This window comes from Penicillium arizonense (genome assembly GCF_001773325.1).
Source record: "Penicillium arizonense strain CBS 141311 chromosome Unknown PENARI_contig018, whole genome shotgun sequence".
Lineage (NCBI taxonomy): Eukaryota > Fungi > Ascomycota > Eurotiomycetes > Eurotiales > Aspergillaceae > Penicillium > Penicillium arizonense.
Genome location: NW_019173295.1, coordinates 521,782 through 540,778, shown reverse-complemented (window position 1 = coordinate 540,778; position 18,997 = coordinate 521,782). Strand labels below are relative to the sequence as shown.

General features: G+C 50.8%; 4 protein-coding genes across 4 annotated transcripts; 2 read left to right on the top strand and 2 right to left on the bottom strand.

Annotated features, from left to right (window-relative positions):
• Positions 1 to 1,929: 1,929 nt before the first annotated feature.
• Positions 1,930 to 3,720, top strand: PENARI_c018G03100 (sugar porter family MFS transporter; the record flags this gene model as incomplete). The annotated part of the gene is made up of 6 exons (XM_022634514.1): positions 1,930 to 2,767; positions 2,818 to 2,858; positions 2,915 to 3,129; positions 3,236 to 3,318; positions 3,376 to 3,461; positions 3,520 to 3,720. 6 exons carry the CDS (start codon positions 1,930 to 1,932, stop codon positions 3,718 to 3,720), a joined length of 1,464 nt encoding a protein of 487 aa, XP_022485470.1.
• A 129-nt stretch (positions 3,721 to 3,849) lies between these two features.
• On the bottom strand, positions 3,850 to 5,482 carry PENARI_c018G00338 (DUF1996 and WSC domain-containing protein; the record flags this gene model as incomplete). Its single annotated transcript, XM_022634469.1, has 2 exons — positions 3,850 to 4,527; positions 4,583 to 5,482. The coding sequence occupies 2 exons, from the start codon at positions 5,480 to 5,482 to the stop codon at positions 3,850 to 3,852; spliced, it is 1,578 nt and encodes a 525-aa protein (XP_022485558.1).
• A 798-nt stretch (positions 5,483 to 6,280) lies between these two features.
• Positions 6,281 to 11,933, bottom strand: chsE (chitin synthase class Va; the record flags this gene model as incomplete). The annotated part of the gene is made up of 3 exons (XM_022634596.1): positions 6,281 to 11,528; positions 11,583 to 11,771; positions 11,824 to 11,933. 3 exons carry the CDS (start codon positions 11,931 to 11,933, stop codon positions 6,281 to 6,283), a joined length of 5,547 nt encoding a protein of 1,848 aa, XP_022485538.1.
• A 1,535-nt stretch (positions 11,934 to 13,468) lies between these two features.
• Positions 13,469 to 18,927, top strand: csmB (putative chitin synthase; the record flags this gene model as incomplete). Its single annotated transcript, XM_022634516.1, has 4 exons — positions 13,469 to 13,764; positions 13,812 to 17,396; positions 17,443 to 18,761; positions 18,830 to 18,927. 4 exons carry the CDS (start codon positions 13,469 to 13,471, stop codon positions 18,925 to 18,927), a joined length of 5,298 nt encoding a protein of 1,765 aa, XP_022485506.1.
• Positions 18,928 to 18,997: the final 70 nt, after the last annotated feature.

Below are 18,997 nucleotides of genomic sequence, written 5' to 3'. Positions count from 1 at the left end.
AGTTTATGAGGCATCACAATTGGGAAACTAGGAAACACGGCAGACAGATGTCCACGAATGTGGACTTGCTCGGTTCAGAACATCGTTTTGCTTTCAGTAGATACAGAGGGTGCGAAGGTGATAGGAACTGCATGTGGCTTGACAGCTAGATTAAGAAGGTATTGTTATATAGCCAATCGATTTCAATGCTCGCCCTACCTTCTTTACTTAGAGAAAGATATTTTAACCAGCAGCTTTTCGCCCTTGTTTTTAAGCTTCAAGCTGCCTGCTATTCTCCTTTTCCCATTGACCTTTGCGTTTTCAGCGCCAGTCAAGTTTGTGCCTCTTCATCTACGACGTTCTTGCGCTACTATTTGTACGGCTGCTAGCGTGCGCTGTTCGGTGGCATACGGCTGGTGAGAGGAGAAGTTTTTCCAACGTCAACGTGCCGAAACTTTCAAAGGAGGGTTGTTGCACCCATGTGTCGATAAAAATTATCGCTGCTAGCTTTTGTTGCAATTAGCTAACCTCTCTGGTTGACGGGTGTGGTCTTTTTTAGTGTGTATAACCAGACCTCAGCCATGGTAGCTGGGCATAGTGAAATGCAAAGAAAAGCATTTTCCTATCCTACACAATACCGATTCACCGACTTCCTGCTCAAAATTTGCAGGCTATCCTATGGCTATATAGTACCGAAAATATTATCTCGAATAGGAGGAGCTCTAGTCTAAGCAATTTGTGCCACGTTCCTGTGGATGGTGGTAATGGCTACAGCCTTTGATATTGATGATCTAGGAGGCTGTCCGTGCTCTGCTCAAGGTCAGATCGTAAATGAAATTATTGAATAGATAATGGTAGGCTGGGAGCCAGCCTGGGTCATGGATGTTCAGGGCGGTAAGTTGTAGCCGTAAAGGCTAGTGTGGATCTTCGGGATAGGTATATGAGTCCGTAGCCCACATCCAACCAGGGGTGGTAGTGAAATTGATGATAAGAGATACATTAGGGGTATTCGCCAGGAGATCAAGCAGCGTTCGATCCGCGTAAGTAAAATCGAAGCTAGTCGACCAGTGAGTCTTATTCAACACCGGTGAATCGATTTCCGGCACGCTCATCTTGGGGTACAGAAACTACGGAACATAACGGACGTAGCCTGGAGCAACAAGGCGCAGGGAATCCAAAGCATTTGTTCGAGTAGTACTGTCTGGCAGTAAGTGGGGTGGGTTTGCAACGGATTGTAGAGTTGCCGGTGTTCTGCACTCGATCTGGGCATCATCCCATTGGATATCGACTGTCAAAGTGTCCCTGTGTTGGAGAGCTGCACAGTGCCGAAGCTGCAAAAGCAGCAACTTGGAACTGGGAAATCATCTCGAAAGGGACTTTGCTTTTGCTCTTTCATCATTACCTTCTGGAACTCCCTGCTTTATGTTTCCCTCTGCTCGTGTCCCTATCTGCACACCGCCAGCTCAACTCAGTGATTAGACCCCTAAATTCTATACGACAGTGATTGAATGTAACTTCACCATAAAATGTCTCAAGCATACGAGAGGCTTGAGTGCAATATCGTCAGTGCTCGGGCTTTTCATATATTGACAGGTCCAATACCGAAGCCAACATCGGCACGGGAGCTCCTACTATCCGACGTTGAGGGTTTTAAGTAGCGCCCGGTGGCGCTCTGCAACCTAGTCCGAAGCCCCCTGAAGCCCCCTGAAGCTTGTCCTCCACCACCCGCGGACCCCAGAGTATACATTGATCGGCATGTGGGGTCTTCTCGCGGGGAAACCTTGGAAGAGTTCTGCTTTACCCCGGTCTATTTCGGGCTATTATTAACCGAGCCGTCGATCTCGGGCCAAAAGAGAGCGAGGTACCATGGGGTGAAATCATTGAAATGGTGGAGAACTCCTGGGGCCCCGGATTCTACAATCTCTCCAGTTTTCCTATCGAACCAACAATATGGGCCAACTACGAGGAAGGTATCTACACTGGGCGGTGACAGCTGCAAGCTGTCAAGCCTTTCTTTTACTGGGCTATGACCAGGGCGTGATGAGCGGGCTGGTCGGTGCAGACAACCAGTTTGGGAAAACGTTCAACAACCCCGATAGCACGATGCAAGGGTTATTGACTTCGATCTATGATATCGGCTGTGCAGTGGGCTGTCTCCTGAGTCTGGTCGTCGGCCACCGTTTCGGTCGACGCAAGATGATCATGGCAGGTGGCTCAATCATGATTATTGGCACAATCATCCTCGGCAGCTCTTATACTACAGCCCAGTTCCTCGTCGGTCGTATTGTGACCGGGCTTGGGAACGGTATTAACAGCAGCACTGTTCCAGCCTACCAGTCCGAACTAGCCCGTCCGGAACTTCGCGGTATGCTTCTATCTGCACAGGGCACCGTGACAATCCTCGGTCTGTGTATTGCATACTGGCTAGACTATGGACTCAGCTTCGTGGATACACCTGTTCAGTGGCGGTTCCCGATCAGCTTCCAGGCATTCTTTGCTGTCTTTTTGGTTTTGCAGATGATTCCGCTTCCTGACTCGCCCCGTTGGCTCTGTGAGCAAGATCGGAGTGATGAGGCTGCCTCTGTTCTGGCTCGTCTTCAGGTGGCTCAACCTGCCAACGAGTCTCATCCTGATGTCGTTCATCTACGTCGTCAGATTGAGTCGTCTATTGAGATTGAGTCTGCTGGTGGTCCTTTCAAATATAAGGAGCTTTGGTCGGGTGGTCAGATGGGCAACCTTCGTCGGATGATTTTGGCCGCTGTTGTCAATATCCAGCAGCAATTTACAGGTATACAATCATTTTTCATGGGTTGATAATCATTTTACTAAGTATTTTAGGTTCCAACATGATCAACTACTATGCACCTATTGTCTACCAGGTACGTCCCTGGCAAGATATATATTTTAAGACTTTCTAACGTTGATCCTATGATAGAACGCCATGCATTTATCCCGCAACCTATCCCTGATCCTCGGCGGCTGTACCTCTCTCGCATACCTCGTTGGATCAATAATTCCTCTATGGAGCATGGACAAGTTCGGTCGCCGAGCATCACTCATGTTTTCCGCTGCCGGTCTCTGCTTCTGCTTCGTCATGACTGCCATTCTCCTATCGATTGGTACAACACCATGTGCATACGCAGCGACCGTGTTTGTGTTTGTATTCCAATTGTTCCTCGGCATTGGATATTTGCCAGTTCCATGGTGGGTTATTTATCCTTCATTCCTGTAAAGTCTGTCTCTGACAGAATTATAGGTTCTATCCTTCTGAAATCTCAACTACACGGATTCGAGCACGAGCTCAAGCATTCGGTGGTTTCGTCAACTGGATTTGCGTTTGTGAGTCTGATTATTGGTTGCCCCATTGAAATTATGTGTCAGTACTGACCTTCACAGTCATCGTCGTTCAAGTAACGCCGACAGCTATAGATAATATTGGATGGAGAACATTCATCATCTTTGCCTGTTTCTGTTTTGCATGGGTAAGTCAGCCGTCACCTGTGCTCATTTCAATTAATGAACTAAACTAATGTGGTCTAGATTCCTATGGTCTATTTCTTCTTCCCCGAGACCAAAGGTTTGGAGCTCGAGGATGTGGATCACCTCTTCGAGAAAGGTGGTATTACCGGCGGTGTATTTGAGACTAGAGGATTCCCCGTTTATCCTGGATATCATCGGACTATGAATGCCGAGAGGATTGAGAAGCAAGCCGAGACTGAAACTACTCATGTGGAGGTTTAAATAAGGAAGAAGGGATCAACAAATTGAAGGAATCTCATTTTGTAACCTGCCGGTATTCATGAAACTTCCTCCACATGTGTTGAAAGACGTTTCCTATGTATGATAAAAATACAAATCCCTAAAATGCACTCAGGCGTGAACTCCACGCAGGTGGCTCCGCAAATGTCTCTTCAGCTTCCGGGTAGAAGTCTTCTCGGTGCTCTCATACACACTCAGTGCAGCACTACCACCACAAATCTGCGAGTCATCGCCATTGCACTTCATATCACACTTCTCCTCCCCAATCTTGACACTTCCCTCCAGTTTGTCGCCACAGAAACATTGACCCGCATATTCAGTTCCAGCCAAACTGAAGCCTGCTTTGGCGCAGTAATCTGTGCAGGCTGTTGAAGTGACTTTGCCGACACCGAGGTTTGCAAATTTGATTCCTGTCAGGGCGCGAGCAGATACATTATCCGAGTAACAGCCAAGGTATGACCAGCCGGAGATGGAGCTGTCTGTTCCGGTCGAGTCTGAAGGTGCAGCAGTTTTGACATTGGACTGAGCAGTAGTTGTGACCGAGACGCTCTCTCCACTAGGCGAAGTAGAAGGCACATCCTCTGCACCCTGACCCCATCCAGTTGGGGGATTATCACCAGGCAGCTTATCCAGAACACCTGAGATGGGCTCGATAATCTGATTGGCGATATTGCAACTCGTCGACGGATCATTGATGAATCCAGCATCAGCACACTTATCCATACCCGCATCACCAGCATCGCAGTTATCAATGATCTTCTGCAGAACAGCCTCATCCCAACCGGCAATCTAAGCATTTACACGTTAGCCCACATCCTCTCATATGCACTGAAATAAAACTCACGAAATCCCCATGAAGCGAATACCCAGTCCGATCCCCATTACTCAAAATAAAAGGTTGCTCTCCCATCCCCGGCGTCCACAAATCCTCGAAAAGCGGCGTATTCCAATAAACCTCGTAAAAGATATGAGGAACATGAACCCACCCTTCCGGACAATTCGCCTTCCCCCCCGTAGTCCCCTTACTACTAGGCCAAGCCATATTATTCTTATAATCACGCAGCCCAGCAGCGGGATTATAACAAGACGGGAAATGGATATCGGCACGCAGAGGCGACGCATACCCATCACAATTAACATGCGGGAATCCAGCGCCCTGACCTGCGTTATTCGGGTCTTGGATTCCGACGCCGTGGAGTCCGTCTGAGGATGCTGGGTAGGAGGGTGGGTTGTAGGATTTGCGCGGACAAGTCCATTGAACGGGTTGGATCACTCCTTCGTTTGTGTCGAGGACGTTGGATGCACCGCCTGCTGGGGGTGTGCGTAGATCTTTGTCGCCGCTGAGCATGCGTAGACCGACTGGGAAGGGTTTTATCTCGTCATCCGTTGCTTCGAAGAAGTAGTAGACGTTCATGTAGAACATTGGGACGGAGAGGAAACTTCCGTTACTGGCTTGGAAGTAGAGGGACGGTGTCCAGTAGTTGCTTTTGTCGGCATCTACGCGGGACGAGGTGCAGTTTGAGGATGGGAGAGCGTCGTCCGTCATTGTCAAGTTGAAGTTGCTTCCGCCTTGGATCGTGTGGACGTGAGACGCTGCGACGCCTGGGTTGGTGATTGGGTCCATACGGCCAGTTACTAGGGCACCCTTGCCGTAAAAGTGGTTTACGGCGAAGGTCCGGCTTTCTTTGGCTTGGATGGTTGTCGATAGGCCAGCTATCATGGCGATGATTGTCTTGTGGTGCATGTTGGCGGTTTTTGGATGAATGGGTCCAGATGTAGGGAGAAAAGAAGGACTATGCGCTGTCTAAAGATACAGCAATGCAGAAAGGAATGAAGTCTCGTGTACCGGCTCGAGAGAGAAAAGCGTGAACGCTGTTGAGGAAATAAAATGAATAGGCCATAGAATCATTGTTATATAGACGCCCATTGTGCTCGTTCTCGGTAAATAATGTCAATCATGACCAGGATGAATCTCGGTGGGAAGTTCATTTCATTGACAGAGAAGGACCAGGCTCAAAGCCAAGAACTCCACAGTCTGTTCACAGGCAAGATTGTAGCGCCAGGATCGGGGGAGACTTGCCCCGGTGCCTTTGTACGCAGATGAAGCAGTGCCGGACTGCAATTGCCGGCCACTCTGAAAGCGCCATGGCGTAGGGCTAATGAGATCAGGGGACTCCTTTGGACCCTTGGGTGTTTCAGGATAGCTTAATATGAAACGCGGGCTACGATTGGAGATTCACCATTTACTACGAAGGGTAAGAGTAAATACATACGAGAACGAGTAGATTAAACACACTGGAAACACCAGATGACTTCTGGGAATTATCGAATTGATGCAGGAATGATTTTATGGGGCAAATGAGCATATCCAAGAAAATTAAAGGCCGAAACTGAATCGCTGGGCAAACCTCTCATCCATGCATAAAGTCGCTCGAAATAAAATAAAAGGGACCAAAACAAAATATTAATAACACATATTGGTCCAATGAACTCCATATCCAAACAGTGCTTGAAGCACAGAAAATCAAAATATTTGTGGTGATCAAAGAACACCTGAAAGAACAGCCTCGGTGGCGGAGTTGATGTAAGGCCGCTTGGCATCGAGGTTGACACCGAAACGTCTCTCAAGTTCCTGCTTGACGGTCTTCTTGGAGATCTTCATCAAGTCGCCAGTCTCCAAGATCCGGCGGATCTCTTCCAGGATCTCATCATCAGGGGGCAGGTGGCTGAAATCTTCCATGCCCATGTCCATGTGGCTCATCATCTCAGACGGGGCGACTGAGTAACGAGAGCCCATGCCAAGAGGCAAGTCCAGCTGCGAGTGGGGACGCGAAGCTGGGAAGCCATACTCGGACTGGGGGAAGGCGTGCGACTTGGTGCCGTAGGAGTGAGAGGAGAACTCGGATCGGTCGTCGCGGGAGGTTTGGGCATCGGCCATGAGCTCGGCCTGGTGGTCCAACAGCTTCTTCTTGGGGATGGAGTTGGGGTCAAACTTTCCTTCGTCAGAAATGACGACTTTGCGACCCTTTTCTCCGGTGATGACACGCGTGTTACCCCAGGAGAAGTCGTCCATGTTCCAGAAGGAATAAAGCGGTAGGGCAAGAGAGAAGACAGGGATGGCCAAGAGGTAGATCAACATCCAGCCGACCATCTCCCACTTGCGTCGGATGATGAAAATCAATGCTTGCAGACCGTAGATGACACCGAGGAGAATGAAAGACGTGATAGGGAGCACGTCTGGTTCACTGACACACCAGTAAATCAGATAGACGATATAGGCGACGGTGACAGGCTGAATAATGGTCATGAGAAGATCCATGAGGACTATGAAACGCATACTGAAACAGCAGAAACCACACAGCTGGTCGAGAGGAATGAGCTCCATCAAGTTGTGCACAGTAGAGTTAATCCATCGGCGACGCTGGGAAAGGAAGACTGCGAAGCTTTCTGGTGCGACGGTCCAGGCGTGGGAACGGAAGATATACTTGGTCTTGTACTTGGGGTGGAACTTGATGAGCAGGGTCGTCAAATAACGATCCTCACCAAGGTGGAGCAAGTTCTTCATGTGGAGAGTATCGACACGGATCTCGGAGTAGGCATCAACCACATCCTTGCTGACGAAGAGCGGCTTTCCTCCATCCGCTGCACGGACACGGTACATACTGAAACAACCGGGCAGACAAGTGACGGATCCGAACAAACTCTCAAAGGCCTTGGTCAGGTTGTGGGAGATGTAGTATTCGTAAACTTGGATCATGGTCACGATAGAGGTCTTTGCATTGGACAAGGAAGTTTCTCCACAGACACCAATGAGACGAGTATCCGAGATGAACGCTGAGACGAAACGAGTACCAGCATCCGGGGCAACCATAGTATCAGCATCAACCTGTAGAATGTATTCGTAGAACATTGGATTGACACCAATGATATTGCGAATGTGATGGTGCATCTCAAGCTCCATGGGGCTCATAGGCAGGTTGTAGTGGACACGGTTGAGGAAGCGCATAAGAACCATCTGAGAATCACGCTTTCCACGGTTACCAGGGCGGGACACTTCGGAAGGCTTTCCAACCTTCACGACGACGAGGAAAGGAACAATGTGACCCTGGACCTCATATAGACCGGAATAAATCTTTGCCATGTTGTGCTGCTTCATACCCTCGCCCAGACTCTCAAAGCTGAGAGGCTCGGGGTCCACGGATTCAGGAACACCCAGAATGTCAAGGACGATGCGGGGAGTAGGGCGGTCGTTGCCTTGTCCGATAATCATACCGTCGCAAATGACCAGCAAAAGCTTGCGCTTGTCATCGTAACGCATACGAGCCATGGAGTCCATGGCACGGCGCAGAGATTCTTCGTCTTCGGTATAGGCCGGCACCTGGCAAATGATGAATTTGTCCAAGTCCTCCGGAAGGTTTTTCTTTCCGAATTGGAGAGCAGCCAAAAACTTGAATAGAATGATGGAACACAGCATGATAGAGATGGCAAGAATGAAGTATCGCGCAAACTGACAGCGGACGGAGTCTCGAGTATCGACCTTGCCGATGAAGAACAAGTTGTCGAGACAAAGCTGCATTCTGGAGCGGAGCGCGGTATCAAAGTCCAAGTTATCCCAGTACTTGGTCACGTCCTGACCAGAGCGTCCTTGGAATAGATCGACAACCAGAGGGTCCATGTAGTCGGTATCGACATTGCTGCCATTCTTCCCGGTAGGGAAGCGGGCCACACGAGGCCCAGCGATGTAATAAGTCATGTCGTAAATCTTCCCATTGATGCTCGCGACGTTCTTGGAATCATCGGTGGCCAACTTCTTCATAGCTGTATTCGTATATCCAATGTATCCCTTTTTGTAGTTTGCGCGCATCATAACCATTTGCTCATAGAACCAATCGGCCCGAGAGTCGTTGGTCCAATAGCGGAAATCGTGATACTTGGCGTTGACATCGAAAGTAGTACTGGAGGTTGTCTCTGCAGAATCGTTCAAGTTTGATCGGTAGTCAAGTGGAACGCTAGGATCAACTTTTCCGGTGGTACCCTGGCACAAAGCAGAGACCTGGACCGGGAAAAGATTGGTGGCATCTGTGCCGGCATAGTTCTGCAACGACTTTTCGGGGACGATGCTGGGGTAGTGGGATGGGATGAAGTTGCCGAGATTGAAGACTACACCTCTAATAGCGACAAAAGAGTTTTGCCCATTCTTGCCGTTGTGACTGCTGAGTTCTGCAGTGTTGTAGACATCTTGAGTTGGACAGACCACACCGGGGAAACCGACAATCATGAACACGGCGACACCGCAAGCAAACCAGATAATAATGTTGATGGCGAGCTTCTCACGCCAGGCAACACGCACGTCCTTTCGCTTCATCCGACCAACGAATTTTATAACGAAATCGGGAATCCAGAACGTGAGCAGGTAAACCAAAAACATCCAGCGACGACGAGTGCCGGAGATGGTGGATTCGTCGACCTCCTCCATGTCCTTATTGTTGCCCTTCTCGAGCATTTGCTCCTTGGTCTCGAGATTGTGGAACATATCACCAGAGTTGAAGGCCGAGCCACCAGCGTCCGAGCGTCCATCGAGTTCACGGCTACCAAAGTAGCCATGCTTAGCTTCGTCTCCATAGATGAAGGCACCAGGGGATTGGTCGTTGGGATTCAGAAGTCGGACCTTGGAATCTGGGTTTCCACCAGAAGTCTGGAATCCGTCGCTATCGGCACCGGCAGTGCCATAGGTCGGGAATACACGCTCGCCGACCTTGGCGATGTCTGCCCAGCATCTTTCACTCAAGAAAACACCAGTGCTACCTGCCCGAGCTTCATTGCCGGGCCATCGCTTTTCGTCGAGGACGACCTCGGTCTTTTCTCTGTCGCTGCCGACGACAATATTTCCGATATCAGCCAAGCCAAGGAACTCTCCGAAAGGAAGGAAAACACTGTAATCGGCGTTCCGCAGCCGCGAGCTGATTTCGGCTATGCCGAATGTTTGAACCTGCATCCTAACACACTTGCTGTCGAACTGGTTGGCAATGCGGCGGTCATTAGGCTTGAGACAGATGATAAAGTAGGGGTTGAGGTTGGAGGAGCTCAAGCACTTGTTGATGACTTCCAAGCCAGAAAGAAACTGGCCAGCGGCTCCCTGAGCGGGACCAGAGAGCATGCCATTCTTTCGGCCAGTCTCCCGTTTGGAGCCCGCGACTTGGCTCTCATGCTCCTCCGTCTCATCACTATCGGCATGAGAGGGGGCGGCAAAACGAGATGGAGCACCAAGCTTGCGTCTAGCCATGCTGGGCATCCGTAGGGGCTTGGAGCTGACCTGGGCCTGCATAATAGCAGTCTTTTCTTGTGGGTGGGAGATGGTCTGAAGAGCCTCTTGGTGGAACAGCTCACGCACAAAGTCACTGCGAGTAGAGCGCATCAGGTTCATCAGATCACCAGAAATGACTTCGCCATTCTCCTCGATCAATCCAGTAACGGAGTAATCGATCTCACCCGCGAAATGCTTGACGGTGAAGGCGCTTCGGGATTGTGCCATGTAGCCCGTTCCGCTCGTGCTTCCAACGGAAATGGCGGGGTTTTTGTTCTCAAAGCGCTTGCGCACGCTCTCGATGAATTGGGCATCAGAGCGTCCACGCTTCGTCTGGTCATCCAGAATGCTCAACAAGCCGTTTCCATGCTTCAGGAGACCGCGCACGGTATCCGTGTTGTCGAAATAGCTGGTGGCAGCCACTGTGATCTCCTCCCTGTCCAAGATATCGGCTTTATGGTCGAAGAATGACTGAAGACAGTAGTTATAAAGCGACTCGGTTGCCGCGTTGCTCAGAAGTTGATCCAGGGTGGAGCCAGTCGCCGGGGCCTGGGCGAATCCGGGGAAGTCGACAATCGAAATCGTGTTGGCAATACTGTCCTCGGCCGCGCAAAGCCTCTGGTTAACCGTTTCAATCACATGGGTTACAAGAAGAGAGTAAATAGTGCGTGCAAATGCATCGGCGTTCTCTCGCGCGCCCTTGGGGTCCAACATCACCGTGACTCGCTCACGGTGAATGGTCTTGGTCCGGTATCCCAGACTGTTCTCCAGAGCGGCAACACTGAGACCCAGGAAAGCCGCGACATTGTCAAGAACATCCTTGTTCTTGACCACTGTGACTGTCTCACCACCCTCGTGGGAGTAGCCACCGCTTTCCTCCGCACCGGTGGTAGTCGATTGACCTGTCGCGAACTCCAACTGTCCGATGTGAAGGATACTAGCCAGAATCTGACAGATCTCGGCGATTTCACCGCGCGAGAACTCCAGCTTCCGCAGCGCAGTTTTGAAGTGCTGGAATCCATCCGTGTCATTGATTCCTACCTTCAACTGTGTTGGGTGACCGAGGTATCTCCAGCGCTTATGGCTCACACTGCTGCCAGATAACTTCCCAGTCTGGACATGAATGGCCGTGTCAAGTCCCAGATGGGACTTCTCTGCTGCGCTTGTTCCCGCTAGCAGATAGTACAACGCATGGAAACTTCGCTCTCCCGTAGGTACAGAAGAGATGCGGCTTCGCTCCAATCGGTAGTCAATGATCTTACCACCAATCAAAGTGGGATTCACGGAGGATGAGCCGTCATATTGCAGCTCGAGGAAGAGACCTGCTTTTGAGGCCGTAGGTGTAGTGACTGATTTTGTGGTTGTGAGGGTGTCAAAGACGAAGGCGGCGTATGAGAGTTTGGAGGATAGCGGAGTCGATGAAAAGGACAGGAACGAAGATAGCAAATGTGAGCGAAGAGTCGTCTTTCCGGATCCACTCTCTCCCCTGTGATTGAAGATTAGATACGATGAACCCTGTCATTTGTGTGGCTCCACTCACAAAAATACAATGGCCTGGTTCTCAGCGCGAGCACCCAGCCGAGTGAAGGCACGACGGGCGAGATCCTCCGCTTCGCCTGCAGCACTCCCCTCTTTTCCACCGTCCGGGCCCTTGGTAGCGGAGGAATATGTGTTCAGGGCAATGAGGGCCTGAGATGACAAGCGGGCAGTCGGTAAGCCAACGTGAAACCTAGCATCGGTTAGCAGTGTACCTGATTGATTGACGAGAATTGAGACCATACCGACTGGCGAGATGAGCTGTGAGGTGGGTATCAGACTGGAGATGGGCGGGGAGCGATGGCAGCGAGGACTGGGCATGTGCCGGGCCACTGCCAGCAAAAGTACCCGCCATCTTTGAATTCCCCTTCAGTTCTGAAGAATAAGAACAAGTGTAGAAACAATCGAGATGTCACGAAATCAAGGCGGTTGCTCGATACGCCCGCGGAATGAACGTGGGAGGAGGGAGAATGTGAGAGTGTCGGAAGCTTCTAGCGGAATGAAGGCCCCTAGAAACAGATCGAGATGGCAGACATGGGGATGAGATGTATAGGTGCACAGTGAACGAGTGTGGCTAAAGAAGAGAGTCGAGAGAGGGAAAAACGAAACAAATCGATAAGGTCTAGTACCATACATGTATTGCAAAATACTAGGCCCGCTAAGAATAGACATTGCATTATTTTATTGGACATGTCTCAGAACCCACTCTATTCCCATTATAAGTACATGCTTATGGTTCAGCTATTTGAACTAAGTTAACTATTGACACATACTATCAGGATCACATAACATAGGGTATGAAGTGGTATAAAAAAAATGGAAAAGAATAAGAAAAACAAAGGGGAAGAACAGGGGAGAAAAGCAAAGAAGCAGAGAGGAGATATTTCCCGCTAGGACGGATCAGGGTCTCAAGTATAGTTCTCCACTGATATGTATCCGACAGGAGAATACTTTGAGGGTCCAGAACCTGACATGTCAGTTTAGTCCCTGTCCCATTGACCTCCTTGCTGTCTGCAGGATATCGAATTCTAATAAGTTAAAAAAAAATAAGAGAAAGAAAAGAAGATGGGCAAAGAGCCCAAATAATGTAGCCGAGCATAACATAGGTCTGTAACATGTGCAGTCCAAAGTGGACCGATCGCAAGCTAGACTTGGAACCGTCTGAAACTAGGGGCGCTCGGCCTACAGGATTACCTGTAAAACAGATGACATTCCCGACTAACAATAGCCCGAGCTAGTCACACAGTGGAACACCTGAACAGTGGCAAAGTGATCATATGCAAAAAAAACCCGCCAAAAAAAAAGAGTGAGACATGCCAAATATAGCTGTGACAGTACCGAATACAGATCTGTTTAGGTTAATGCTTAATGCTCATTGGCTGGAATATACAAACTGTTCAGGGTGAAAGAGAAACAAACACACACAAATGGACATAAATATACATGAATTCATTGTAAATGAGCAGAAATAATTATATTTTCAATCCGAATACTAGCCAATTTACAACCCCTGGACTGTGTATTTATCAGTATCTGCCAGAAACTCAAAGCTTAGCTATACAGACTGGGGGGACGATCACGATCGCCGGTATTGCCGTAATTTTCAATTCGCCTTCTTTCTCCCCACAGCTCTCTCTCTCTCCCCATCTGTTTTCCTTTCTCACCTTCAACCTTCAGGAGTCCTTTCTCCAGCCACTCGCTCAACCTGTTTCTCAATCCGATCATCCTTCGACTTGCCTCAACTTGCCCATCTGACACCTGCGTTTTCTCGATCTCCCATCTCTCAGCCTCGGGACAAAACAGAAGCAAGTGCCCTCATGCAGCTGTGATAAAGCGTAGGCCAGACATCGTATCTTGCCTTGAAAATCACCCTCCGGTCACAGGTCCGTCATGTCGAACCGCTATTCGGTCTTCTCCACGCAGTCCGCCGGTCTTTCGGCCGGACCGCGACCACAACATGGGTCCCAAGTTTCGACAACAACCTTGCTGAATGCTTTGCATTCGTTCTATACCGCTGGCCAGCCATATCAACTAGACTCTGCTACCAGTTTGGTGGTGAACACATGGGTGACCGCGGCTACCACGTTACCTGATGGTCGGAATGGTGCCACCGTTGACCGTGATTTGGCCATCCGGGCTTGGGAACATGCCCGGCGCCGAGCTGAAGATGGCTGCATCGTCTTGGGGTATGTGACCTTCGCCGATGAAAGGTTCCTGTGCTAACATTGAACAGCGCTCTCCATCAATCCACCCCATCTCTGCTGGAACCGTTCCTCACATCAATCCCCGTTGAAACACCGGGGGTAGCGTTTACCGCACTCGGCGCCCTTCGACCTTTCATCACTGCAGTTACCTCTTTTAATCCTTCGTATTCCCTTCACTCTGCTTTGGCTGCTACATATACCTTGACTCTGCCAGGATCCGTCGTTGGCCTTTCTTTTGCCCTTTCCACCTCTGGCATCAATGTACGCAAAGGTCTTTTGGAAATCCAGCCTGAGACAGGCTATCGTGCATTCGATGCCTTCTATTATCTCCTCACATCCGCATCCACCGCCGCGGAGCGCGAATTCCTGGACTTGAAAGACCACTCTGCATACACCCTGCTCAACCGATCCAACACCTACACTCCTCCCTCCTACCTCCCCACAGCCGACGATGCTGCCGCTGCAGAAGATTTCCGTGCCTGTATGAAGGCCATTGGAATCAAAGGCGCTGCCCAACGTGGTTTGCTCTCCGTCCTCGCTGGTCTCTTGAAGCTCGGTAATGCAGCCGGGTTCGAGGTGGACCAAGAAGATCTGGAGGAGGTGTGCGAGGATGCCGGTGGTCTTCTCGGAATTGATCCTGAGATCCTCCTGCACAAGTGCTCCACTGATGAGCGGGAGGTTTTGATTGCAGGAATCTACGAAGCCCTCGTCGATTGGGTTATCACCAAAGCAAACGAAGCCATCGCGACCGATCTCCAAATTGCCTTGGAGGATGGTTCAGGCAACGGAGCGCAATGGTCGAATGACGACACAGTCAGTCTCACTGTAGTTGATGTTCCCCGACCCGCTCTGGCCAAGGCGATTATGATGAGAGGCGTCTTCGACGATGCCCTCGGACTCAACGCCGAGATGAAGGATGATGGAATCCCACTCCCACCCATCGGCGGTTCCGTCATCAGTGAAATGAACTCTGCGGTAGCGCAGGTGGAACCTGACCTTGGAATCACCACTGGTCCTGCCGGGAGAGAACGCGAACATGATCTCGACAAACGGCAGGGTGTTTTGGAAAAGGTTGGAGTGGAGCTTGAGGTAGATACTTTCCTCAGGCGCCTTCTCTTCCCCGTTGATACCGAAGGTATCTCTGTGGGCAAGCGGGGCCGATTCGACCTTCCTACCACACTCAACAGCAGTCGTGTGTGGTACCATCTCTCCCTCCACCCCACTGATGACATGCCAGAACAGCTCGCATCGGCCACTGGTCCTGCATGGTCCGCCGGTGCAGTGTCTCGTCAATTGCGTGACTGGCGTCTCCCAGAATGGGCCAACCGCCGCTTGAAGCAACTCGATTTCACCGCGGACTTCGATGTCGAGGAGTTTGTTGCTCGGTACGCACGACTCGGTTGTGCCGAGGGCCAGGACGGTGTCGAGAACTGGATCATTGAGAGAGGATGGAGCAATGGCGATGCCGTTGTGGGTGAACAGCGTGTCTGGATGCGGGAAGGTGCCTGGTGGGAGGCGGAGAGTATGCTGGATCTCAAGCCAGAGGAGGCTCCCATCAATCCTTTCTTGTATGGCCCTGCCATGTACGAAACGGGCTACACTCCCGAGGGCACTCCCGTGGGTGAATCAACCAACCTTCTTGCCATGCCACATGCCGGCACCATGGCACCCAGTGTCATGGGCGGTGCCAAGTCCGTTGCCCCCAGTGCGCCATACACCCAGGGTGCTGCTGCTGGCGGTGATTATGGACTCGGCCGCAAGGGTGATGACAAGAAAGGGGACATTGCATACTACGACGAGTATGGCAACTATATAGGTGAATACGACCCTGAGTTTGGTGATCCGAAGCACATTGAGAAGAAAACAATCACTGTGGGCCGTCAACTCTGGGCTGGTTTCGTCTGGGCCATGACCTTCTGGATTCCTTCCTTTGTGCTTCGATACGTTGGCCGCATGAAGCGCCCTGATGTACGCATGGCCTGGCGTGAAAAGGTCGTCCTTGTGGCCTTGATTCTACTTTTCAACGGAGTTGTCTGTTTCTATATTATCGCCTTCGGTGATCTCCTGTGTCCCAACAAGGACAAGGTGTGGAATGAGAAAGAAGTCGGCTGGCACACAACGGACAATGATTTCTTCGTCAGCATCCACGGCCGTGTCTACGACATCAGCAAGTTCTGGCGTCAACAGCACAGTGATATTACTGGAGAGGACACCAGTGCCTCAAACATGGAACCGTTTGCAGGCTTGAACCTGGATGCCTACTTCCCTCCTCCTCTCATCCGCTACTGTGCTCCATTTGTCACCGACAAGACTTTGACTCTTTCTCACAACAACACCGACGCAATTCTCTATCCCACGGCCGAGCACAAGTCGGGGCCTACTCAACAGCCGATCACAACTACAGCGCTTCACAAGATTACCTGGTATGAAGACGTTTTCCTGCCAAAGATCGGCGAGTATTACAAGGGTCCTTTGGTTTGGACCCGGAAAACTGTTCAGCAGCAGGCCAACGACGACGCTCGCTATTGGGTTATCGTGAACCAAAAGGTCTACGACCTGACGGACTATTTTCACACCCTCGAAGTGCAGAACAACCTTGCCCAATACAACTTCCTGCCATCGGCTGTCACCAAGCTCTTCAAGGAAAACATGGGTGAGGATGTCACCGATAAATGGCAGGACACAGCGGACTTCAAAAATGCTCAAACGTGTCTCGACTATGTGTTTTATCAAGGCAAAGTTGATTTCCGTGATACTCCACGCTGCACTGTGAACAACTGGATCATGCTCTCCTTCACCATTCTCATTTGCGCTGTCATCCTCGTCAAGTTCCTAGCAGCCTTGCAGCTGGGATCCAAGCGTCGGCCTACTCCCCAGGACAAGTTTGTCATCTGCATGGTTCCTGCTTACACCGAAGGTGAAAACGATCTTCGCAAGGGTCTCGACTCTCTGACTGCTCTGCAGTATGACAACAAGAGAAAGTTAATCTTCGTCATTTGTGACGGTATGATTGTTGGTGGCGGAAATGACCGTCCCACGCCGAAGATCGTCCTGGACATCCTCGGAGTTGATCCCAAGATGGACCCACCCGCGCTGCCTTGCAAGTCGCTCGGTCAAGGAAGTGAACAGCTGAACTACGGCAAGGTCTACTCCGGTCTTTACGAATACGAGGGTAACGTCGTGCCTTACATTGTTGTGGTCAAGGTTGGCAAGGAGTCTGAACAGCGGAAATCTAAGCCTGGTAACCGTGGAAAGCGTGACACCCAGGTTCTTCTCATGCAGTTCCTCAACCGTGTGCACCATCGTTCACCTATGTCTCCTCTCGAACTGGAAATCTTCCACCAGATTAACAATGTTATCGGCGTGGATCCGGAGCTGTACGAATACTGTCTCATGGTCGATGCAGACACCACTGTTAGAGAGGATTCTCTCAATCGTCTGGTTGCTGCATGTGCGGCAGATGCTAAAATTGCCGGTATTTGTGGTGAGACTAGTCTTCAAAACGAGGAACGTAGTTGGTGGACCATGATTCAGGTTTACGAGTACTACATCTCGCATCACCTGGCCAAGGCATTCGAATCGCTTTTCGGCAGTGTTACTTGTCTTCCTGGATGGTAAGTCTCATTCTCTTTGTTGACCAACTTATGCTAACAATTGTAGTTTCACCATGTACCGTCTTCGCACTGCGGACAAAGGACGCCCTCTTATCATTTCGGACAAAGTCATTCATGACTACGCGGACAACGACGTGGATACGCTCCACAAGAAGAACCTACTCTCTCTTGGTGAGGATCGATACCTGACAACTATCATGACCAAGCATTTCCCAGCCATGTCGTACAAGTTCATTCCCGATGCCTATGCCAGTACAGCTGCACCCGAAGCCTGGAGTGTGCTTCTGTCACAGAGACGTCGCTGGATCAACTCGACAATTCACAATCTGGTCGAACTGGCATACCTGAATGATCTCTGCGGTTTCTGCTGCTTCAGTATGCGTTTCGTCGTTCTTGTGGATTTGCTAGGAACTATCATCCTTCCCGCCACTTGTGTCTACCTTGGTTACCTGATCTACCGTGTCGCCAGTCACACAGGACCTTTCCCTATGATTTCAATCGTCATGCTGGCTGGTGTGTATGGTCTCCAGGCAATCATCTTCATCGTCAAGCGGCAGTGGCAGCACATTGGATGGATGATCATCTATCTTATTGCGTTCCCGATCTACAACTTCATCTTACCCCTGTACTCCTTCTGGAAGCAGGACGATTTCACATGGGGTAACACCCGTGTCGTCATTGGCGAGAAGGGTGACAAGCGCGTTATTGCCGTGGAGGACGAGCCATTCGACCCTCGCAGCATTCCTCTCCAACGCTGGGACGACTACGCCTTGGCGAACAACCTCCCCGGCCGCCGTGGTGACCTCGGAGCCAGCCAGGAGAAGGTATACTACACTGGCCGGTACGACGACATGGCCATGGAGATGGATGACATGCACTCGCAATACTCATCCGTCAAGCCAGCATCCACAATTTTGACCGGTTTCCCCGGTCAAGGCCGTCACCAGCCATACATGCCTCCCCAGTCCCCCGCCCCCTTCGTCGGCGGCAACGTCCCCGGAAACGTCCCCGGCAACCGCAACTCGCACATGTCCAATTTCTCCCGGTACACGGATATGCCGCAAATGAGCGCTCAGATGGGTCACTCTGCCTCGGCATCGCGGCACATGTCCATGGGCGGTCTCAGCGCTTACCAGGATAACCCAGCCAACGCCAGCCGCCACAGCGTCGGCCTGGGCCAAAGCACTGATAACCTCCTCGGTGGTATCTCCCGCTCTCGCAGTCCACTGGGTCAATTCCCGTCCCGCCCTGCTAGCACCGCCTTCGATTTCCGTGCTGGCGGCGGACCCGACGAGGGTTCCATCACCGAGGCGATCCGGGGTTGTCTGGCAGAGGTTGATCTAGACACCGTCACCAAAAAGCAGGGTAAGTCATTACTTAACGTCCTTTCCCCAACATAAAAAAAGGTCTCACTAACAAATTCTCCTCTTCAGTCCGCGTCCTCGTCGAACAACGCCTGCAAACCTCCCTCACGGGCGATAAACGAGCCTTCCTGGACCGACAGATAGACCAGGAATTGGCCAACATGTGATTACTATCTCCTTTCTTGTAATATGCAATCTGCATCCTCATCACTCCGCATATGTCTCTGTCCCTATCTC